The sequence below is a fragment of the Erithacus rubecula genome (genome assembly GCF_903797595.1).
Source record: "Erithacus rubecula genome assembly, chromosome: 3".
Lineage (NCBI taxonomy): Eukaryota > Metazoa > Chordata > Aves > Passeriformes > Muscicapidae > Erithacus > Erithacus rubecula.
The window spans coordinates 147,863,848-147,889,367 of NC_136689.1; the positions used below are offsets into that span (position 1 = coordinate 147,863,848).

The 25,520-nt window shown below is 38.4% G+C and overlaps 1 protein-coding gene across 1 annotated transcript in view; it reads right to left on the bottom strand.

Moving 5' to 3' along the window:
* Window positions 1-25,520, bottom strand: part of NSMCE2 (NSE2 (MMS21) homolog, SMC5-SMC6 complex SUMO ligase) — a 125,345-nt gene that overhangs the window by 55,271 nt on the left and 44,554 nt on the right. Inside the window, exon 4 of the mRNA XM_079302982.1 lies at window positions 10,627-10,780. Coding sequence (XP_079159108.1) covers window positions 10,627-10,780 — 154 coding nt within the window. The remainder of the gene's footprint in view (window positions 1-10,626; window positions 10,781-25,520) is intronic.

Consider the following 25,520-nt stretch of genomic DNA (forward strand, 5'->3'; position numbering starts at 1 on the left):
CCTCTTTCATTTACAACTGAATTTTGCTACACTGGGTTTCATGACTCACTCAGCTACTAGTTTTTCCAACTCTAACAAAAACGTAAAGCCACAGCTAGCACACCACTGTACTGTTAGTGGTCAATAGCCACTACTTTCCTCTAAATTACAGCTTGTGCTGTGTACACTGCTGAGCTGGAAGCAGGATAATGAAGTATTTTTTTCAGGACTGGCAGGAAGGCGTCACTAGTGAATCTAAGTACATCCATCATGGGTGAAATGTTCTGTGACACTTCTAAGGAGGAGCTGGCAAAGCTAAATCCAAAGAGGATGACTGAAGGGAGGAAGCAGATTGTGGTATCACCTGAAAAGGGAAAGCAGCTCCAGAAAAAGGAGGAAGGATTGAGGCTGGGGAATAGTTGGGTAAAATGAGTGAAGTGGTGAGGAGAGTATGACAGAGCAGGAAAATATCTTTTCATGACATAGCTGTGATGTGACAAAACCCATATGCAGGCACGATTTCAGTACACCAATCTACACAGCCATGTTTTCTTAGACGAGCAGGTATTTGTGGAATATGATCCTGACTAGTGTAGACATGTGACAAAACAGATGTAGACATCAAAACTAAACTCTTCTGGAGACCAGAAAAGAAGAATTCAGTCTGCATTGTAGGAAAAAAACCAAAAAACAAGACCCACAAAAATTCCAAAGCAATGGATGCTGCAGCAAAGGTTAGGTGAATAGCTTACTTTGCCCACACTAATAACAGTGCTGCCAAATGACTACATATGATTGCTAGTTAAACTTTTTTGTTCCCATTTTAATACAGTGCTTTATTCATTAGTCTTAAATAGCAGTAATTACTATTTTTATTGTAGAAGCTGATAAAGCAATCAGAAAGCTTTCAAGTTTTTTTCCCTCGAAGGAAACTCTAGCTTTTCTGCATGAAGTCTTCCATCCTGTGATAAGCAAGGATTGTTTTTCTGAATGTTCTCCTGTTTGACTATAAACTAGGCACTTGGTTTATACTGGGAGTTAGATAGATACTGATGAACAGCCTTCCTGCAAAAACTTCTTTTGATTTCACTAAGTCTTAGATTGACCCTTCAACTTTCAAACAGGAAGTGAAGGAGAATACCTCAGATCCAAAGAACTGAAGCAAACTACTAAAGCGCAAAATGACAAAAAACTCTTTTTTTCAATGAGACAAACTCATTGTTTGTCTCCCAATCTCTGGCTCTTGAAAGGAGGCCCAGCTCCATTCAAGTGGAAGGAGAGAAGGTGATGATGGAGATGTACAGAGCCCAGATCTTTTGCTCCAAGTAAACTATTGAAGTACACAGTCATGCATTCTGTTCCAGTCCTCCCCAGCCCCCTTCCAGCTGCACATGGTGGCATTTTGCTTCATCTGAAGGATTGCAGTGCCCTCTGCACACCCGCCTGCAGCCAAGGGGTTGCTGAAAAGCCAATGAGCTGTGATGTCAAATTCCATCTCATCCAGCAGCATAACTCTGATGATGAGTAATGAAAATTGCTACAGAGGGCACGAGGCAGGAAAAGCCAACAGCAATGTTTTCCTGGTATCGTCCAGTCTCCAGTAATCCAGTCAAAGGAAGATCCAGAGAGGAGTCAAACATGTCATCTTCCTCACAAGGACTTTTTTTAGGTGCTTATTTGTGAATTTATTGGCATTGCTTCCTGGGAAACTGCTGTAGTCACAAGGCTATAGTATAAAACATAAGCACTCTCACCTTCCCTCCATTAAGTGCTTCTCTCCCTCAACAGGTATTTTTAGTGCCTGTTGGAACACCTGTTAAGCAACTTGTCTTTAATCCTAAAATCATTCACCGCAAGTCTGGTAACAAATCTACATCCACGTTTGAGATGATAAGACATGATAAACCTATTCACACTTGTAAAGTCAGATCCTATGTCTGAAATCAAAGCTAATAACTGCTGAAAGGTGACAATTTAAACCACTCCTCAGTTGTGACAAAACATCTGAATGCTCCAAGTCTGTTTAAGAGTAAGTGTAAACGCCTACAAAGGTGTTTGATTTCTTTGACTTTGTGCTAATGGAGATTGAAAGCAACATCTCTTAGGCTACCTGTGAGGAACAGTACATAGAATTAGCACTTCAGCTCCCTGATAACATTAGTAATCATCTGAGAGTCTGAAATTCCTAAATCTACAGATTAGAGCCATGGTCCATTTCCTCTCCAGCTACATAATACAAGCACAGGTGCTCAGTCTCACAGTAAGAGAGATTCATTACCTTTGTGTTATTTTAAAGTTGGCACATTTTTAGTCAGCTTATGCAATCCTGTGATTGACATACAGATGTAAAGCACTCTGTGCTGATGGAACAGATTTGTCACTGAACAAAGCTGTTTGAGCAGGTGTGCCCTAGCCCTCCTCCTGGGAGCCAAAACACTTAACTCGAGGCTCCAGCATCCAGTCTGAGATCCTGGGACCTAAAAAATGGGTGTCACAGTCCTTTAGTGCTTCTCTAGCTTTATTGCTCCATTTCAGCTCAACATCTAACAGATTTAGGGGAGTGTGAAGATGATCTTCAGTATATTAATGGCATAAAATTCAAATTAGACAGAAACCATGCTGTACTGTAAGCTTATTGGTGCCTACAGCTTTTGAGAGGAAAATGAAATAATGTGGATATCAAAAATTATGGTAAGCAGCCAATGCACATGACAATTTGATATGGAATTAGAGGATGTTTATTAATCTTGCTGTGCACGTTATTATATATTGCAAGTATAGATAGAAAGTATAGAAAGGGAAATTCCACTGCTTTCAGAGCTACACAGGCACTTACCAAAGCAAGATCTACCTCAACCCACCACGCGTCTGAAGGACACACCAAAGAGCCACATGGGAAATAGTTTCAGGACCCATAAAAACACCAAGAGTTTTACATTCTCAGAACTGGAGTATTCTGAAGTTACCATGCAGTGTGATATGAACTGATGGATTATTATTTAGTCAGCATTATCTCAGAACTACTTGCCTGTTTCTCCTCAAATTTGTTTTGTCCCAGAAGTCAATACAAATTCATTACTTGGAGTAGTAGAGTTCTACTTGAATTTGTACTTCCACTGATCCTTGTGCATACCAAGGGCACAAAATCCCACCATATAAATCACTAAAATGAACATACAGAAAGACTGAAAAACATATAGAAAGTGAACATATAGAAAGAGAGTCCCTCCAGATAAATATTCAAGTAACAGAAAAAAAAAAGACTAAATAAAAATAAGTTCTCTAATTTTAAAGCTCCACTAGGCTTTATTTTTCTTCTTCCTCCTCAATATACTAACTTCAAAATGAGAGCATCTCATTTAAAAATTTTAACACTGAGATGTTGTCCCTTTCACCCTTCTTTCATTTTTTTCTCCTTGGACTCCTAAAATTTAATCTGTAAGCTCATGGCAAAGATTGGAATACCTGTATCATCTGACTTTTAAATCTTTCTGTAAAGTGGCCAACAGATATAATGGCAAGTAAAATTGTACTTAGCTGACAGAAGCAGTCCTTTTATTTTCACTGCTCAGATTTGCAAAGTAATAGGTATTACTACACCAGGGAAGAAGTGAATGAGAACTCTAAGTTAAATCACTGGTGATTTATTATCAGAAAGCAAATTTCCTGTAGAGTATAATATAACTATTTAACATCCCTGAATTTTAGACACAGTCAAGGTTTAGACTTATCCCTATGATTCTCACTCATTTGAAATTTATAAAACATTTCTGATGAGTACAATTATGGTCACAAGCCATGAGATTTTAAAAGTTTCCATGTTGCATAACTGGATTACCATAGAGGCAAGAAATACAGGAACTGATTAAATCCAACTAAACTCCACTGAGGGAGAGCATGTCCATAAGCCAGGTACAGTGCTGGAACAGGAACAATGAGCAAAAACCTGGTCACAGAATTATTTTGCATGAAAGTTTCTCACCATCTAAGCAATGTTCTAAGGTTTATCATCATCTTTGCAAGAGAAACAAAGGAGAAAAAAACAATGCATTTTAAGATGGCATTTTATTAGATACTGTGATTGAATGCAATATCAAGGGAATAGAAGCAGCATCTAGAAGCTCCTGACCTATATATTCATACAAACAGTAAAAATGTCATGCTGGTAGCCATCAATGTGCTCAGTTAAGAGAGAATTATTCCATAGCAGTAACAATAAATTAATCTAAGTATTATCCCTAAGTGTATAATAATAATAATAAAAAATTATTTCCATGTAACACTCTATATACTTTCTAAATTTTATAGACTCGGTGCTGACCTGAAAGCCAGGCTGATATAAAACCAAGAATTACATCCTATAAAGACTTTTGCAATGGAATAAAATGTAGATCTTTAAAAAATATATGCATAGATTAGATGACAGACACAGAGATAAGACGATCTTATCCTCAAGCACTGCTGATTAGAAGGGCAGATATTTTTATCAGGAGAGATGCTACATCTGATGCTCTTTCTGATTTAGATACATCCTCCCTCAGCTGAGTGCTTTACTATAGGGCTAAAGAGTCAGTATCTCTCAGTATATCCTTCTGCAGTTGTTGCCATTTTTATATATAGTTAAATACACTGTGGACAGAGGGAGAGAGAGCCTGATTCCAGAGTTACAGGTCAATCACTTAGTAGGCTAAGAATTAGTCAAGTTCTAATTTTAAATTACCAATACTGAAATTCAGGTTTCTTATACTCCAGGTTACTCATAATGGAGAAGAGTTATTGGAGGGAGTAGGTTGATTCCTCTTTCATTTTCACTCTGAATTACATGTCAGACCTCTAAATGTCAAAGCAAGAAATTTATCTTGATCAGTTTCATCAGAAAGGCAATAATTTCATCAAAGAATCCCTCACCAGGTCTATTGGCAATTGATGTTCTTCATTAATCCACGAACATGGTTATTGTTAATGCAAGCTTCTGCATTTTTAGCAAAAAAAAAAAAAAAAAAAAGGGCTAATTTTTACCCTGGAAAAGTCATTCCAGATTGCAGAAGGAAACTTCTGATGGTTTAATGCATTCTGAAGTTGGTCTTCACAAAATAGCAAGGGCAGTAGCTGCACTGGTAATTTTGCAGTTTGGATATTATTCTTGGGTACCATTACAGCTCCCATTGCTGTACTAGGACAGCATTCCATTTATGTAGTTTGTTTCTCTAGCTGATCCCTCCAAAAACTCTTGAAATAGAGTAACATTACCTCATTCCATTACCAGGCCCTCATCTATTAATCCTTCAAAACTACAAGTGGGCTAGCTCACTTCTGAGCAAATCAATCAGTTCTTTCCACGAAATACCCAGACAGGCCAGTCCCAAAAGACAAAGTTATGCCAAGTTGCTCTTCTCAGGATAGTCCTTATGCCCTACCCAGAAGTCAGGTCTCACCCACACAAATGCCTCTTGACATACTCATTTCACTCCTCTGGGGCTGCAGTTTGCCCCCTCAGTATCATGCCATGAAAACATTACTCTGGCACACTAAAACACACTCAGGTTATTACCTATAGTTCCTTGAACTCAGCAAATCACAAAAACATGTTTTAGTGACTCTAGACAAGCAGGGCAATTGAATGTTTTGCACTCAACTGGACATGGCTGCTTTGCTTCATAGGCTACCAGCCCAGAGCAGTGCAGATATGAGCCAGTCCAGGTCTCTTCTTGCACAGCCCACAAACACAATACACCCAGACTTGAATTCCAGACAAGGGTGTAAGGTCCAGACCCACAAAGATCTTAGGGACTTAATTCCCATGATCAATTCTGAAATTAAATGATTCAATCCAAGATAACAAGAGGGTAACGAAGCAAAGACCTAAACTGAGGTTTCCTAAACTTCAAACGACCTTTCAAAGTGCTGGATCCTCTTTCATTTCTTTACTAGTCAAGGGGCTGTCTGTAAGGGATTTTGCGTAAATGAAAAGTGCATATCCCACACACACCACTGAACTGTCATAACACCAATCCCACTTTCAGCTGGAATTTTCAACACTTGTGCTGAAATTGTTTTCTCATAATTAGTCAGGAAGGGGATTTTAATTTTTTTTTCACATTGAAAATATAAGGAAAAATACATTAACATTGCTTTTCAGCTGATTCTCTGCCATCAGAGCTAAGTATAGGGACGGAAATTGGTCAACTAAGAAATCTACAGCTGAAGAGAAACCCAGATCTGCAAATCAGTTATTTGAGTCCATACAAATAACTTCAATTATTTCTTCAAATTTCACCACTGCTGTGTGGCAAGAAGTAAAATTAGCTTGCCTACCTCAATGTGATGTTGTGAGGATTAATTGGATTAAACTCGTCAAGCAATATAATACACAGTATCTTGTTGCAGCTTGTTTTCTTACCCTACTAAAAACAAAACAAAGACCTTAGTCTTTCCTGGATTCTGTGATAGACTGTTTTAAAAATTTATGGATAATTCTTTTCACAGTGACGTTTTTTCTATCCCAAACTGTATCCAAAAAAACCCATTTTTTCACATTGTTATTTCTCAGCATATACATAACTTAAAATACATGTATCATCAGGGTATATGGCATCTACTTGAACATTAAATTTAAAATCTTCTCCTTTCAAAATATTTGCTTATTGATAACAACTGTAAATCCAGCCTAGCATAACGATACATGCTTTTTCCTTTCAAAGACTCACAGATATTTTTTTCTTTAGTGGAGAATGCAAGAAAGATTCTTACAATTGCAGTGCAGCTACTTTCCAAACTACATTACAGTGACTGGTTTCCTGTGACAAAAACTTGCCTAAATTACAACTGAGTCTCAAAATTATTTGACCCCATTAAAAAAAATAAAAAACTTTCCTACATTTGCTAAATCCAGAACTTAAACTGTTTGGCATAGCCAGCAATATTGTCATTCACTCAAATCTTAGCACTTTCCACAAAATCACCACTGAAGCATGCATCTATTGTGTTTGCAGAACCCACAGTTATCAAGGATTCCAAAGTGCACGTTATCAGCTGCTACAGAAGGGCTATGAAATCTGCCATCCTTTGGGCACCATAGGTGACACCAAATAACCTTTAGCAAATACTACAGGGGCACCTTGGGTCACAGGAGTAGAGATTATACCTTCTGATAAGCTCTCTGTACAGAGTATCATAAATTTAAATTGATACATGGAGAATAAAGACAGATCTCAGTTTCATTCTGCGAAGGCAAAATTTCTCATACTTTCTGCCAGAAGATAGATGCCTTTGATATGTGTATATGTATGTGTATATAAATATATATATGTATTCTGGCATGAAATAAAAAGACTCAGTAATACAACTTCAAACAGAAGGTAGGATTTTAAACTTACAGAAGACACAAAATGCAAAGTTACAATTCCTGCATGCTTTAGTTCCTATGGGCTCACTCCTGCAAGGCTCTGTCCTGTGCCCATGCTCCAATAAGGAAGTGAAACATGCCAGAAATTTCACTCATTTCAAGTTATCTATAAAATTTAATTTAAGTAACTTGTTTAAGTATTTCACTTAAGCATTTCTCCTTTGGAGATCACTAAGCACTTTGCAGATCCAGGACCCTTATGTCTAAGGAGAACACCAGTCATGTAGAGTTAAGTACACCAAAAAATTTCCTTACCACACATGCAATTACTTAGAATTTTCTGGTATTACCAAATTTAGTGAATACTCCTCCAAGTACTCAGTTACTTGGATCAGATAACATAGCCACTTGGGGGTACAAGCAATGGTGAAAAAAAAGGAAAAATCAATCAACACTCTTTTCTACTGCTTACAGTCTAAGAAGGTTTGAGTATAAAAATGAAAATGTTTTCCATTAAAAATAAGAAGTGGGAATTTAGGAAACTAAGATAGTTCTGAAAACAGACTTCAGAAAAACCACTTGCTGTTCACATAAAACCTGTCTGACAGTGTTTTGACACATATCAGAGGTGAAGATTTTTCATCGCTTCACCAGCTCCAGCTAAAGTAGCTGCATAATAAAGACTCACAGAGAAAAAACCTGAAAATTGTCTGAACGATGAGCAGAGCAGAAACTGCTCTGAGGCAGGATCTCAGCCTTACTGCCACAGAGATGTACTTGCCCAATTTCATTTCTGCACTTTGGCTGCTGCTGAAGTTCAAAGCTAAGAAGGTCTCCTTCCCACAGACCTGCCAAGGGAAGACAAGCTGAAGGTGATACAGCACCGTTCTCCTCCCTGAGTATTAGAGCTACCTATGGCACTGCCTGTCACCTGCCAGGGGACAGGAACAACCATGCAGCTTCCCTTCATCATGGAAGCAGTAAATATCAAAAGAGAAAATATATTAGCTTAATTTTCTGTTAAAGTAAGGTAGAATTTAACTGCTTCACATTTTGAACCGTACCTAAAAGCTGTGTTGGGAAAGCTTTTCTCTTTCAAATCCTAGTTAATTTCTAAGTAGCAAGACAATTCCTTATTCAGCTGTTCTAGAATACAAATGTCAAAGTCTGCATAAAAGATCCATAATCATTAATGGTAACTCATCCTGGAAGGCAAATCATTTTAGTATCTACCCTATCTGCTCCTTTGAGATAGAAAAGATTGGGAAAAAACAAAGAAACAAACAAATAAAAGCCCCTATGAGTAAACTTGGCAGGAATTTTTATGTTTTATCTAATTGAGCAATAACACCAAATTCCAGAAAATAGCTTAAAACTGAACTTCAACTGTCTATGTGTTCTTGAAACAAGCCAGGAATTGTGAACTAAGTTGCACGTGGCAAGGCTAATAGTTGAAGACAAAATATTAACAAGTAGTGGTTGATGAAGTTATTTTAAAGAGTGTCCCAAAATCTGCAGACACATTATAATATGCTGTTAAGATAAGGCCAGAATTGTAGGACTCATGCTTTTGAAATCACAACTCATACAGGAGAAGGTAAAGAATGCACAGATAACTTGGCTTAGGCATGAATGCTCAAGATTTAACATGATGACCTTAATTTCTTCTTACAAAACAACCCCACCAAAACCACATGTACTTATAGTGTATTTTGAGGTAAATCATCAGCTTATGGAAACTAGTAATGCCTTTTATAGATTTTATTAATCTTCAGCTCAGCTGGTATTGCAAGCCAAGTATTTGATAAGACAAATATGGATTTCAGGCAGCAGTACGTGAGTGATGTCCTCAGATTTTTTAAAGAATAATTTATATTGTGTTTATTTAATTTGGGTTTCTTTTTTCAACAGGTCAGCCAGTTAGAACTTGGTCCCATAGCTCGAACTGAATGTATCACTAGAGCAAACACCCCTTCCTCAGGCAATTACAAGGTGGAAAGTACATCCAAAGTCAGTTATCCAAAGCCAGTTATCAAGATTTTTATCTTCTTAGTTACAAACACCTGGAAATTAGAAATTACAACATAATGGTGGGGCAGTAATAATTTTATGGTTATGTAGGGAGTGAAAATTACACTGTTCTGTGGTCTGCAACTTGGTATATTTGTTCTTAGAGTAGTGCCAGGAACTCTGTTAAACTCAGAGATCAGTTTAAAATGCATGAAGATGGGAGACAAATATATTAAGCCTTCAATCTCTAATCCTAGGAAGTCTTGAGATACCAGATCTGAAATTCACCTTGTTAAGCATGTCCTATAGATCTCTCTACAGAGAAGCAATTCAAAGTCCAGGGGAAAATTCTTTTCACTAGTTTCTCTGGATTTTAGATAGGGCTTCAAAAAAACCCAGAACTCAAGGAGAGATCAAGGAGAGCACCCAGAATATAATTTTCCAGTGGTATAAATCATTAATCGATGACTCCTGAAGTTCCTGAGATACCAGTTTATGTTGAAATCAAAATGTAGGATGGGAGGGATAGGTACAGGGGTCAAGGGACAGCAAGCAGAATAATATGATTTCAGAACATAATCATGACTGGGGAAGAGCAACACAAAGAGTGTCAGAACCCATGAACCTTCCAGTAATCAGAGTGATACTTTAATGACTGCTATATGTGTGGGGCAATAAAAGCAGACAATTTTGTTGTGCTGCATAAATAACCAAACTGTTTACTCTCCAACTTTTCTGGTAATTTAAGCACAAATAACTTAAAATTTTAACACCTGAAAAATTACATTAATTTTTCAGCAAATGGATTTTAGCAATCTGCAGTGTTATCTGGTGCGTGCACAGAAGCTGTAAACCTGAGAACACATTCAGTAAGCATTTTCCAACAATACAGTTCTACGATTAAAGCAAAGGTCTTAGTGTTGCAACACATCCTATGTTGTGAAACAGGAGCAATTTGTTTAAGTGACAAATGAAAACAGCTTACCTAATCCTTTTAGGAGATCCTATCAATTCAAAAAATAAATGCGAAAGGTCTTCAAATGAAAAAGCCCACCTTACCAAAAAAAATGTGGTTTTCGTATTTGTATTCAAACACAGCAAGAGATGTGGGATTCTAAATAAAAATACCAAGGTCATTACACTGGCTTTTTTCTACACCAATATCAATCTAATAAGTTTTTAAGAATACTCACATCAGTTTGATCCACAAGTGACAGTTCTATATTTCAGGTCAGTTAGTCAGATCTTACTGTTTAGCATTCAACTAATTGTTTTTAAAAAATCAGACTTACATTGTTTTTTCATCTCCTTAAGTTGATCCTTAAAATACATATATTTTTCATTCCTTTGTAAATCTGAGTCACTGTTCTTGCTCTCCATTTCAAGGAATTTTTCTTGTGCCAAGTTTTCTAAATCTGGTAAATCTTCTGGTTTTTCTCGTTTCACCTGTAAGGAAGAAGAAATAGAATGTCTTCATCATGGCACATTTTAATACAAAGCAAAAGATATCAAGCAGAACTTCATTAACATAATCTCAGTTTCTTTTGACTAGAGTTAGGCTTCCTGCTCTGAAGCCATAACCTCCAAGTAATTAATTTCAGCAAAAATAACTATGAAATGTAAATATTAGCTTCTCAGTGTCATTTAACTAATTTGCTAGGTGTTTGTCACACTAGCAGAAGGGAAAACTGAATCTTGCAGTCAAATGTACCTCTGTGAGTAGTGAAAATAAACATGCTAACAGGAACCAGCATAACACATAACCAGAATGAAACCAAAGTATACAACTCTGTCCATAAAGCAAGAAGAGAAAATCTGAAATAACTTTTGTTAAGAGTTTTGTAAAAACCTCCACTCTCTCATCCCTTTGGAATCAGGTTTACCAAAGTCTATAATCTACATGTAAGATTAGTGTGATAACACCAGCAAGAACAGTACAGCTCATGTGAAACTACCTCAACTTATTTGTGCTGTGTGAGCAAGAAGCATTAAGCCATACAAGCAGGCAAAAACACAGTTTCTCGAAAAGCACTTATTTACAGCAAATACATCTGGAATGATATGAAGAATAAATACCCAGAAAAGGGAAGTCATCACACAGACAATATTAAGATATTCTAAGAATGCAAAAAGTACTTTGGGAACCCCCTAAAATCAATAATTGGAGTTTCCTGTTTTTCAAGGCAACATTAAATTCTGGGGAACTGTAACTTTGACAGGCCTTCATATGAACTAGCTGGCAGGTGGGAGGGTCTGTGCTGTGCAATGAGAACCAGCAACAGTACCATGTCAGAAAGAAGATGGACATCTGTCAAATACTTAATGCTAAGAATTTTCTGAACAAGAAAAAAGCCACTTCTATCCTAAAATCATGTCAAGATATGACAATCTGAAAAAAAGGAGGCAAGCACCATTTCTGCTGTGCCACTCTTCTCCTACCACACACATGAAATTCTGCCCTTTACCAGACCATGACACTATTCATTGTGAAAGACAGGGAAAAAAGGACCCAACTGAGGAAAAAAAACAGTACACTTCCTCAAATCATTTACAGGTTTGAAAGTTTACAGAGACCTTGGAAATCCTTGGAAATTAAGTGTTTACATAAAAATTGACTTAGCAAATACATAAAATGAAAAAAACATCAAACCAACTTTACTGTTCCTCAGGCAATGTAATCCATAGAACTATTACTTCTCAAAGAGCAAAGCCAGCTTGGGACATTTATTTTCAGCTGCAGCAAGAAGAAAAATAAGAAAGAAACCATGCACTGCCAGGTGATAGAATGAAGTTTTCAAAGGCACCTGGAGATAAAAAACCACCTAGCACAACATCCAGCTGTAAACAGGAAAGACTCAGTAACACTTTGGTACCAAAGGGTCACAGTGAATATGAAAGACCAACAGCATGTCATCAGAGATGCTTAGACTGCTGCAGGAGTGGAGTCCTTACCCCATGAAACCTGTCCAAAGCAGCAAAGGAAAACAGAGCATCCTGGGCCCAGTGCAGTGAGGACAACCATACAGACTGAAGTGGTTTGCCTGTGCCAGCATCACAGCACACTGCTGCAATAGAAGGCCTATCACAACCCCAGCTAGCATTGTTCAGTGCTCAGCTGGAGAACAAACTTGGCCATAAAGTATATGCAAGAACAAAAAGGCAGTTACTAAATCAAAATTCATTTAAAATCCAACACATCATAAAAGAATGCTTTGATCTGGACTCATGCAGTGCAAACATACTCCTTTCTGCAACATCACGCTGTTTTTACCAACATTCTGTCTTTAACATAAAAATAACATGTAGATACACACAAGAATAGTCCAAATAAAAACCCACCACTAAGATCTGCCCTCCTGACAAATGAGAGCACTATGGCCAGATCCCACATAGAAGATCCAGCTGTGTATACTAAAAATAACCCTGAAGTGTTTCTAAGTTGATGAGACTGGCACGAAAAGTAAAATAAATTATGTGGACATTCATCACAGGCATCCATCACTAGTAAAGACAATGTCAATAATCTCTCTCCATAGGGACCACATTACACATCGACAGAGTTACATCAGGATCTCTTTATCTTTTCCTTGACTCATGGAAGATTTGAGTGCAGATATGCATCAATATGCATCTTCAATCATACCGTCAGACTGAGAGGTGAAAAGAAGGGCACAGCTGATGTTACTTCAAACAGTGATTCTCAACTCCAACTTCCAGAATTAAAAGACTTACACATATGAGCAGAAAAAAATAAGGCAGGAACTGTAACTTACAGCATTATGCTACCAAAAGGACATATGTTTGAGAAGGTGCATTACATCACTCTGTGCTGGTACTACCCCACCTCAAGTGCTGTGTGCAGTTTTGGGCACCACGATGTCAGAATCTGTTGGTGAGCAGCCAAAGGGGGGCCATGGAGATGGCAAACAGTTCAGATGAATTGTATGAGAAATGGCTGAGGGCAGCCCAGAGGAGACTGAGGGGAGAACATCATTGCAATCTGCAGCTTCCTCACAAAGGGAAGTAGAGGAGCAAGTACTGACCTCTGCTCTATGGTGGTGGTCAGCAATAGGACCCAAAAGAACAGCATAAAGCTGTGTCAGGAGGATTTAGGTTGGGTGTTAGGAAAAGTTTCTTCACCCAGAGACTGGCCAGGCACCAGAACAGGCTCCCAGGGAAGTGACCACAGCACCAGGCCTGAAAGAGAAGCATTTGAATAATTCTCTGAGGCACATGGTGGGATTCTTGGGGGTGTCACGTGCAGGGCCAGGAGCTGGACTCAATGACCTCTGTGGCTCTCTTCCAGCTCAGGATACTCTTATGATTCTATGACATGCAACAAATAAACTGTCTGTGCCACTGTGAAGCTACAAGAATTTGCATTAAGACATCTTACTAATCTCAAGAGAATGCTTACATAAAAACTCTCCCTCAGCACCTAACTAATCACACAGCGTGCTGCCATAGGTCTATCAAAGAAAGAGCTAGCTTGCTATTTGCTAAGGGCAACATGAACAATTCCACCAGCTATTAGGAGGAAAAAAAAGTTAACTGGGAATCAGCTAGATTCCCAATAGCAATATATTACTAGATTGTCAGGACAGCCCAGCAATGCAGCACATATAACAAAGGCTGAGACAACCACCTCATTCAAAAACGTAGAGTCAGACATGAGAGATGCTCAAAGAATGCACTTTCTTGTAGTTTAACTTCTTTCATGTTTCCAATTTAAATTCAGTTTCTGTTCACCTCCACATGATTGCTTTCATTAAAGTGATTAGTAGAGACACCATTCCTGACCACACTTACTACTGTAGCACACACATGCTATTACTGAAATGCCAGGTAGACCTTCTGGAAGGTCAACACATCACAGGTGAATAACAAGGCATGTCCACCCACTATAATAACAAGCAAATACATTTTGCTGTGCACAAGTAATTTCTCTTTGGTTCTGCATATCCTATGCCTTGAAGAGGGTTAGAATGGTCTACACAACAACATAAAAGAAAGGAAATATCCCATCAGTCCTAGATCCTCACAGTGGGACAGAATTACAACATCTGATACATTACATCAGCACAACACCTTTACAGGTTTGTTGGAGTTTTCTTTAGCTCTCGCCACCCACCCACTCCTACTCTACAGATTCTTGATGGATGTGGGAATGATGAGATCAGCATAACAAAATGTTTCAGGACAATACAAACACAGCGTATAGCTAAGGGACGAGGCAAAATTACCAGTGGCCAGGGCACAAAGTTGGGGTCTTCTTGATCTCAGCAGCATGTCAGATTAATGTTTACCAGCAGACCTGAAGTCACTGACATTTTCAATTCCTCAGAATAAGTTACTTCACATGAGAACCATGAAAGACACATTAAGCAAACAACTGTTCATTTAGCAGCACTGTCAGCCAAAACCAGCATGCTAAGTAACACCTTGCAGTCATTAGTCAATCCATTGAGAGCCACATCGATTTTGAAATGGGGTGGAGGCATACACACCCTACAAAGCATCCTGGAAATTACATGTAAGGTTGAACTGGGAGTGTTCGGGACATATGGTGAAAAGAAGTATCAGTCACAACAGCTTGTTTACAGCAACAGAAAAAGCAAAAGCATCTGCTATGCCATACCAGCAAAGAACCACACAAGTTTTCACATGAGGGCTCAGCAATAAGAGAACAGACATGTTGCATATAATATACATATATGATTTACCAGCAGTCTGGATAGGAAAACACATTTGCAAATGTTAAACACATAATTTTTTAGCAAAACGTGGCTGTAGTTTAATTATCAAGGGATGCATTTACTCATGGCCTCACATCACACCACCTGGCAAAGCCTTACATGCAAAGGGGTTTCTATGTTCCAGGCAGTGCTTATGGAATGAGCCACTCCACGACATGTCTTCTGCCAATATCTGTCTGTAAGGACACACTTTCCTCTCATGGATTCTTCTACTGGGAGTGTGTCTATTCTATGCCTAAACTGGTAAAACTATGCCTCCAAAAATCAGGCTTTTTGAAAGGCCAGCTTGCAGAGCCTAAGGGAAGAGTAAATGCAGGGTATTCCAAGGGACAGTCTGGGGAATTTTTATTTCATCAATTACCATAACCACCAAGTCAAAAATAAATTACTCTGTTCCAGACCAATGTCAGAAGGAGTAAGGTCAAAGGTACCATAGACTAAAATCGAACCAGTTTGTGGTATTAGTCTCCATACAGTGAAGGATCAGTGTCTAAAAAGGCACCAATTAGCATAACCCTGCATGCTGCATGGCAGCATTTCATAATTGTCCTGCCAAGTCCCACTTCACAAACACTAAAGAATTTAGCCTCAGACACCCATTGTGACATATACCATGTATTTTACAAATGGAGAGGCTGTGGCATTAAGAGATTAATAACTTGGCCTAAGGTTGCACAAGGAGACAGTGGCAGAACCAAGAATAAATAAATCCCAGTTCTGGGCTTTGAGCATAAAGCCATCCTTTCACCTTCTCCTTTAGCTGAGGGAAAGCTCAAATTAACATGTGCATTTGCTTCATTCTCTATAAAGAGGACTGAAACAGCCTGTGGCTGCTTGGCAAACTTTGTGATAAAAGAACAGCACTCTGCCTGTCACAGAAATGCTCCACTGGCCTTTGCATTGCAGTGGTTCAGCATGTGACACTCCATAGTTATATTTTAGCCTTTTTGTTCTTCTCTCTCTAGCACAGAAGTCTTTAGCTGCATATTTTTATCCTGTCACTGTTACAAGGTATTCTTTCTCAGGGCTATCTTTTATGTCCCTGGTATTCAGAAGCTTGCCAGCACCATCCATTTTATTTCTCAGAAATTTCTTGCTATACCTGAACCATGCTGCAGTTTCCTCAAATCTGTGATAAAATCTACAAAATAACTATCTTTCCAAAGAATTCAGAATTCTCACCGTATTCTTTCAAACCATGCATTATTTGTTCTCTGCAATTTAATTCCTGCAAAATAGACTTCTTTAAGTTTAATTTATGGATATTATAGACATTTGAGTTTTGTGAGGTATAGAAACATTCCTGTTTGCTAATGATTTTTCAAAGACCAAGCAGGGCAGAATTCTTCATTTTGCAGATTCTTTGTTGTTTCATTTATGAAAGGGAGGGGGATTAGTCATCAGTGCTATAAAGCTCAGAGGTATGTAGTTATTTAGATATTTGTATTCTTTTGCGACAGCACAAAAAAGGATATGGTGTTGTTTCCATCTAACTCCAAACTCAGAGTGATTTAGACTGTATTTAACATTGCAGCCATGTGTCTCTACATGATTATGAAACACTGACAGCAGCTGCATCTTTTGAAGAAAAACTTCTAGTTCCTGCTGGGACAGGATTTCTTACCTTTGTGAACTTGCTTTTGTGAAGGAATTCCATCAATTTTTCAGACAGCCAACTTCAGGTCCTTCAGGACTAGGTGTGCCAGCCTACTGCATCCTATGAAGATCCAGCTCAGAACCTGGGAACCTCACATCTTCTGAACTGACATCACTTTGGAATGTCTGAACCAGACATGGACATATCTAAATTGGTTTATTTCAGAGAACAAATGCCGAGAATTGGCTGGCTACAACAGTAATCATGGACACTGTCAAAACAGCCTCTCTGAGCATCTGCTATCATAGAGGAAGTAACTATTCTTCCTTTATTTATCTTTGCTATGCAACAAAAGCAAACAAAAATGCATGTCACCTTTCTTTCTTGTTTGACAATTTCTACATCCTATTATTTCATCCTTACCTCACTAAATAATTTATTATTACAAATATGCAGCCTTTCAACACACATTTGTTTTACCTCAGGGTAAGTCAAAGTTTGCTGTGATTATTTATTATAACCTTTTTTTTTTTCACTGAGAGGGAAAATAACATGGGAGCTAAGTAAATTTGTGGGTTGAGTCACCCATACACTTTGTGAATCATGTGAGAACCAACTCTGAGTCACCACTGTAACTGAATCAGGCTGCAAAATTTCAGCTCAACCTAAACAGTAATTTATTATTCTTCAATGGCTAGATTCAAACCCTTAGCAAATATCAGATCATTTGTCGGTGCACAAATAAAACACTGCACTTGGAAACATCTGCAAGGACAGTCAAAAAGGATATCATCATTCAGCAGCAGGAGCTGCAGTATGAGCACAGCTCAGCTGCAGCCAGGATTGCCTAAGGGCCCACATCTGATTCAGGAGATTCAACACCTCTGTACATCATGGCTGCAGGGCTGGGACTCTGGTTGAGCAACACCTTCGCAGACTGTTGTGAAATACCAAGAGAGGCAGATTTCTAAGGGCTGACCCACACTTATGACACATACTGCCTTAATGAACCAGGCCAGCACAACAGAAAATCGCTGTCAGCACAATTCAAATACCCCAAAACTCTGCTAAAGTAACAGTATGAAGGTGAGGCAGGGTTGCCGTGGTTCCAAAACAGCACATCAGCATAGTGGCTGTAGCTAGGATGTCCCCAGAATAAAACTGCTGTACCTTCAACAGTTTCCTTTCCCTACTTTAAACACAGCTGCACATGTTCAACCCTTAAAAAGAAAGTAAGCACTGAGGGGCACACATTGCTTCCAGGCATACTGGGTGTATCCAAGCAAACTCTCACAACTCCTGGCACTCGACAGTCATTTCAGTAAGGCTATTAAAGGACTTTGGCCACCCTGCTTGCTTTCTGTCTCCTCTTTAGAAAGGAACCATATCTATAGAGGGATTAATGTAAATGAGCACCAGGTGGAGAAACAAAACTGCCTATGTGCATGCAAAGTTTACAGCTTGAACAGCATCTCTTGGGGCTCCCATATGTTAAAAGTTTTACCACAAGCAAAATGCTCTACTCCACACACATTAAAACAAAAAAAAAAAAAAAAAAAAAATCCACCTGTTTGCATTTTCCCCAGGTACTGACTATGGTAGAGAGAAGATGGTGAACACCCTTTTATTTCTCTCCAAGACCCTTCATGCAATCCTTTTCAAAGTGCAAAGGGGTAAAAATAAGCAACAAAAGGGGATCTTATTGAAATGCCAGTATTAAAACTACATACCAATAAGGTAAAAATGGCTCACAAAAACAGCAGCAAAAGTCAGTATTAAAGGTGAGGTTTCCCAAGGTATCAAAGTGAAAAAAGCTCATGGATATTTATCACCTTAATCCTTTCAGCATTTCTGAAATCCTATCATTTGCTGTAAGGGTTGGACTAAATATTCTTGACAAAACAGAAGACCGTCTTCATCTTGTTTTCTATGGTTTTTTCTACATATGAAATATGAATACGACAAAGCAAAAACTTCTACAGTATTATGGTTCAACACATGATGAAGGAGCAAGACTGTCTTCTTCTCTTACCTAAAATTCTGCCATAAATTGAGTTTATATGAAAGTTAATTTTGCTGCACTAGAGATACTTAGCATCATGCTCAAAGAAGTTTTGCCGGAACACAGATGAAGGCATGCAACTGCAAAATCAACTTATAACTTTACTCTTATAAAAACGTTGCTTTGTTTTAAGTGTTTTAGAAACTGTGAGGCAGATGGTGCATCTGTTTTGGCAAGGTTGATTCAGCAAATGCATCAGGCTGTTGAACCAGTTTACCAAGCTGCTGATTAATTCACATATTTAGCAAATACATTAACATGGATATTAGAGCTATTTTTCTTTCTTTAATATCCTACTCAAACTGATGGGAATTTAGACATTGATTTCAGTGGGAGCAGAAGAAGGCCCTAAGGTGATTTCAGATTAACAACCTGTTTACTCTTGTATGGCTCTGCTTGTTTGACTACAATCACTAAAACTCATGTTTCTTAGTACAGAAATAAAGGGCTAAATCCTAAAACAAGTAAAGTTCAGTGTTATCTTCAAAAGCTCGTACAAAACACTGATTTATGCCAGCTATGTAGTTTATTCCTCTACAAATACAAAGTGTGACTTATCTTTTGAAAACCTTCATACAGCAACCATTGTGAAAATTTGCTGTTTTTCCAGAGGGATGTTTTCCATATTCTTTGGGTATGCAGCCAGTGAAAGTCAGGCAAGCTTTTTCAGTCTTTACTGCTTTGGGGTTTTTTGTTGGTTTTTTTTTTTTTTATTCATCTGATTAAATTCTTGTCCTCAAAAAGTTCTTCAGCACTCATAGTATTTCTTCTTCATACTTTCCAAAACAGCATTGTGAGTCATGTCGCCATTTTTCATTAGGAGTAAATGTAGCCTTTTCACTTTCAGGAAACAGCAATAAGATATCTTAAGTAGAGATTCATGCTGTATTCTAATTGACATTAGTTGAAAAACACAAATCCTGGATGAAACTTGCAGTCTAGACTCACCAAATTAATATATCTTTATTAACATAGAGATCAGGATGGCAATAGTTCCATCAGTGAGCTCCACCTTTAACACAGAACAGTGAATTCAGTGATAGTGCAGGGCTGCACTAAGCAAAAAACCCAACTAGTGCAACTGTACTAAGCCTCCCAATTTCCTTATAAATTGGGAATACCAACTTTTCTTATAGTCATTGGGTAGAAATATCTCTCTTGTCTCAGTGTGTGGTGGCAGAATTGCCTTTTATTTTGCACTTTACTGCAAATGCCATGGAGACAAGTCTCTCCTTTGAGCCTTTCTACTTATCACATTTTTCCATCCTTATTAGTGATGTTTACTTATCCAGCTTCCCATTGGGACAGCCCTCAATGGAGTTATTAGCCACTAAATCCCAGGCCTTACTTCCAGTCATTCTTCTTGATTTACCAGTTCTGGCTGACAGCTTGTGCTTCTTCCCTTGTCTTGCCAAACACTAGGTGCTCTCCTAGTACATGCTTGAGTGATTATTTTCTCTTGCACTGCACACTCTGAAATGGTACCATACCCTTTTTTGCTACATAGGTGTCACAGAATATCCCCTTTCCCCAATTTTTACAGGTTTCCTGCAGGCAGGCAGAGAAGGATGTTTTCAACCGCAATTCTTTTTGTCCTCCTTGCTTATAGGTCTGTCTTTGTAATTTAGCTTCAGAAAAAGAGCTGGATCAGAAAATGAGCATTTCAGCTCAGCATTTGCTCCTAGTATGCTGGATAATGTTGCTGTTCCTCTGTAGTTACCAGTTTTTGCAAAGAGGAGGTGTGCCATGTGACAGCCTGGATTCATCTTGTTTACATTACCACCCTACGCATCCTTCCCATTGACCTTCCAAAATCCTTGGAGTCTATCCACACCTTTCCTGTTATCTATCACAGTATCAAGAGGCTGGTTTGTGCCATCAGATAACTGATGCCAGTCTCTGTCACTATCTGTTTGATTTTCAAAACAAATGCATTTACACTCTGCCTCCTGGTCCTCCTGCTGTGGGAAAGCTCCTAACACATATTTCCTATATTTGGGAATATATTTTTAAATCCTTCTTCAAAACCCTTGATTTACACCATTTTTCTTTATTATGATGCTTTACAAATGCTTTCACAACTGTTTCTGTGCCAGCTGTGTGTCGTGCATGACTGAGCTCAACTTCCTGATTCCAGCGCATCCCTTTTGTACTGAGCCTCACAAAACTGGGTCCTCAAAACTTTGATGAAACCTGAGCAGCATTTTTTTATAGGTCATTACATTAGTATCTGCATCTTAGTTCAAAGCCACATTGCTTAATACTCTCCACAATAAAGGAAACCTGAAAAATTGAACAGTGTAAGAAACTGCAATTAAGCACAACCACAGCAATACCTAACAGTAAAGTGTACTGGATGGAATCTGGTAGCTGATTCTAGAATAGGAAGCACATAAGAAGAGTTTTTAAAAATTCAGGGATATTTGTTTTGTATCTGTCTTGCAGTTCATACACAATACCTTTATAAAAAGCTAAATGCAAATTATCAATCCAGGTTTAAAATTATGACTAGAAATTAAATCATATTCCAGCTCTCCAGCATGCATAGACTCCCCCATTAGCCCTTGATTTTGTTGTTGGAAGCAATTAAAATACATATTTAATTTTTAAATAGTTCATATTTAAAATAAGAATTTCTGTAAATGAGACTGTGAGACTAAGGTAGCAATTTAGTTATGTCTTCAAAATGTGACAGCAGGGTGAGAAGAAACAGGGAAAAAAGAGAGTCCTAATTTGCAGTTTTAAGGCTGAAGGAAACTCAGACTCAGGTTGAAGCTCTGCCTGAGTCTGCAGGGCAATAGGAAAAACAGGAGCATGAACCAGAACAATTTCTAAGTGGAGTACTCTTCAGATACACTGTTAAAGTGCTGTTAGTAAAAGAAAAATAAGTTTAAAAGCTTAGCCTAAATTTAAATACATTTTTCTTAACATCAACTTGGATGACAAAAGGTGTTAAGAGTAGAAATTTTATTTGCCACTCCAAGAACTTACTGACACAGGAAGACACACCACTATGAATTTGGACATAATACTGAAAAATACAATCAGTTCTTTTTGTCCATCAGAAACATTCTCATTATCCTGTCTAATATCACAGAAATTTTATGCTGTACATGATTAGAAATTGTCAATTACCATAATATTTAAAAGCATTAAAAAGTAATTTTCTTCTAAACTTATCACTCTGTGCCTGCAGGTATTTTCTTTCTGTTATTTTAAAACTCAGTAGACAGAGTTTTGGGTTTTTTTTGGCAACACTATCACATTTGTCCCCAAGTTGTTTCAGGCTGCTAGCACAAGCCCTATGCCAGCCAACTTTCTTGGTAACACCTCTCCTGCCATTTGAACTTCTCCCTACATCTTCCTGAATTTACAGCCTTCTTATATTTAGCTTTTGAACTTGTTCTCCCTCTTTCTCATTTAACTTTGCTTTCCCTTTTTAGTTTCTTTTGAAGCTCATCTCATCACCATTCATCACAATTTTTAGTACTGCACTTTCCTTCTTATAACCCTATCAACCTTGCTTTTCCTTAGTTTCTCTGACTCACTGTATATCACATGCTAAACTGATTCCTGTCCTATTATGTCTTAGACATATTACTAGCCCTAATTATGGGATGCCTCCATTCTTCCTTTTATATATTACATTCTCACCGAACACCTGCTGAGTCACTGGCAAAGGATTTAGGGAGCAGATGCAGGTTGCCTCCCCTGCACACAGGAGTCAGCAGCCTTGCAAGAACAGCAGATTACACTGTTCTCTTCTTGGGGTCTTGTAGTGCTTTCTCTCCCAAGAACACCCATTGGTACCTAGGATTATTTTGCCCTGAGTGCTTCTGCTGACAGCTTCCTCACTGTTAGGGACCTCCTTAAGTTCACATCATTATAAAGTGAAAATACACCATCCAAAGTGGAAAAGTATAACTCAATGTAAGTAATTAACCTAGTAATTGCATCTCACACTTCAACTGGAATCTTCCTTATAGCACAGCAAAATACCTGTTCTGATTCCACTCAGTAGTTATTCACAATCAGATGAAATTTCAGCTACATCTCAGCCAATCACTTTATATTTTGGTCAGTTCCTGTAATTTAACTATTAACAATTCCCATCATAGAATCATTAAGGTTGCAAAAATCTCCAAGTGATGATCATCAAGTCCAACTCCTGACAATCACCACCATGTCAACTAGATCATGGCACTAAGTGCCACATTCAGTTGTTTCTTGAGCACTTCCAGGGATGCTGACTTCACTGCCTCCCTAGGCAGCCTGTTCCAAGGCTTAACCACCCTTTCAGTGAAGAAATTCTTCCTAATGTTCAACCTGAACCTCCCCTGGTGCAGTTTGAGGCCATGTCCTCTTGTCCTGTTGCTGGCTGCCTAGGAGAAGAGGCCAATTCCCACCTGGCTACAGCCTCTTTTCAGGGAGTTGTAGAGTGGTAAGGTCCCCTATGAGCCTCCTTTTCTCTAGGCTAAACACTCCCAGCTCTTTCAGCCACTCCTCATATGATTGACTCTCTAGACCCTTCACCAGCTCCCCTGTCCTTCTCTAGACTTGCTCCAGCACCTCAATGTCCTTCCTGAATTGCAGGACCTATAACTGGACTCAATACTTGAGGTGTGGCTTCACCAGTGCAAGGGGACAATCTCACTGCCCTTAGTTTTTGTCTTCTGCCATGCCATATAGAGTTATTTTAACATCTCTTGCTGCATTAATTTCTCTTCTTCCCCAACCTGAGCAGCCCATTCCCTTGTTCAAGGGATTTTAATTTTGACAGGAGATACAGATCACCTCTGAAAAATATAGCACAGTTTATACATGACCTTGTTTGTCAAGTTCATGACAGAATTGCTGTGATGAGCAATGAGGAATCTCATCTTGTTATATAAAACACTACATGCAAAAGAACCCAAGAAGAACAGGACAAACAACTCTCCGAGGAAGTTATGGATTGCAATCAGTAAACAAATGGATCATTAACTAGTCAACCATTTCATTGTATGCATAACAGAATAAGACATGCCCACTGCAAAGCTGGGTAACACATCTGAAAAAAAAAAAACCAAAAAGAATACCCAACTCACTGGCAGAAGAAAAAAAAACAAAAACTCTTTTGCAGAGTCACTAACTCAAAATGGAATAATTAAAACTCCCACTTCAGAAGCTGCTACTTTGAAGTGGAACTGCAGATCTCTATTTGCATATTAGGAATGCTTGTGTCGATCTCTATGCTCCATCTGGCAGATGAGGATGACAAGGCTTTGAATTAGGAAAAATCAAATGGATGCGAACTCATGAAAATCCTGCAGAGATAATTATTGTTCTCAAGATGATGCAATTAGTATATTAGCACGATTTCCTCCTTTAGCAGTAAATACATTTTAACAATATGTAATGTCTTTATATATGCTATTTAATATGTCAGCCTTGCTTAAATTCCTTTGCATCCTTCTGTTTGGTCTGTCACACTATTGCAACTCCCCACTTTGTTGCAGACAACTAAATGCACAAAAAGACTATGTTGTAGCAAAGATGCAAATTGTAGTACTGAAGCATTAGAGATCTGATATCCAAAGAAATCTCCTCCCTAAATCAGGCATTCAGATCTTGTACAAAATAGTGTAAAAAACCAGGAATAGCAAAAGCCAGCTATCAAAGCAGACTGTCTAAGGGACAGGGAGTTGTACTCCTCTAATGGCAATGGGTGCCTCCTCCACAAACCCTTTCCTTTAGTCAGTTGCTTAAGCCAGGCAAATCCTTCCTCATAAACAATGATGAGAGAAACCCACATACTATCAGATTTAATATCTCAGTGGTTAAAACAGTCATCAGTAAGGTGAGTGACCCGTTTTCAAATCTCTGCTCACCCCATATTAGCTGTCCTAGCCCATAGGCCATTGGGTATTCAGGGATAAGACATCTTGATCTCTCCTGTTTGAAGTTGTTCCACTTTGTATAACTAATTAAAAGATAATTGCAGTGAGTATTTGAACTTGACTCTCCCACATCCCAGGTTATTGCCTAACCATTCAGCTGTGGATTCAGTTTCTCATTTCGCTTCTTACATCATGTAAGCACTTTTGAAAATCCTGCTCTCTGTATTTTACATACAAATATTTACAGAGCAGAAAGTTATTTTCATTTCAAAATTACCACTAAAAATATCTCCCATTCTTCTCCTATATAGTCCCAGTTCTCCTGCTCAGTGGTGAAAACTAGGTATATTTTTTTTTGTTTGGTGGTGGAGAATGTTCTTTGTTAAATCCTTTCTCACCATACAACCCTGTCATGCAAGTACAAACTTTTTCTGTGGTTCTTAGCTTTGATTCCTTGCTTGAAGAAGGCGATGAGAAGCCTCAAGCAGTATTCATAGATAGCAGAATAAAAGGATATTGATAGTTCACAATGACTGATGATTGCTCCTTGGAGTCTAAAAATACAGTATGTGCTGCAGCAAGCACATGAGGTGATGAGCAGCTCTCTGCCCTAAAGAGCTCACACAGTAAATGATGAACCTGGCACAAAAGCAAAGACATGGTATCAACCACACATCGGGAGAAACACAGATTACAAATCCAGCATAATGATGCACAAGTGAAAGCTTGCAAGGTGTTTCAAAATAAAGAGAGCCAAAACAGGCATTTGTTCAAGGAATATAAGGGCACTGTGAGCTAGTAAGAGAAAGACATCAGACCAGGGAAAAAGTACTTCAAGAAGTAGTGAACATGACAAAGTGATTCAAGGCAGGTTGTTCAACCGCTCTACACA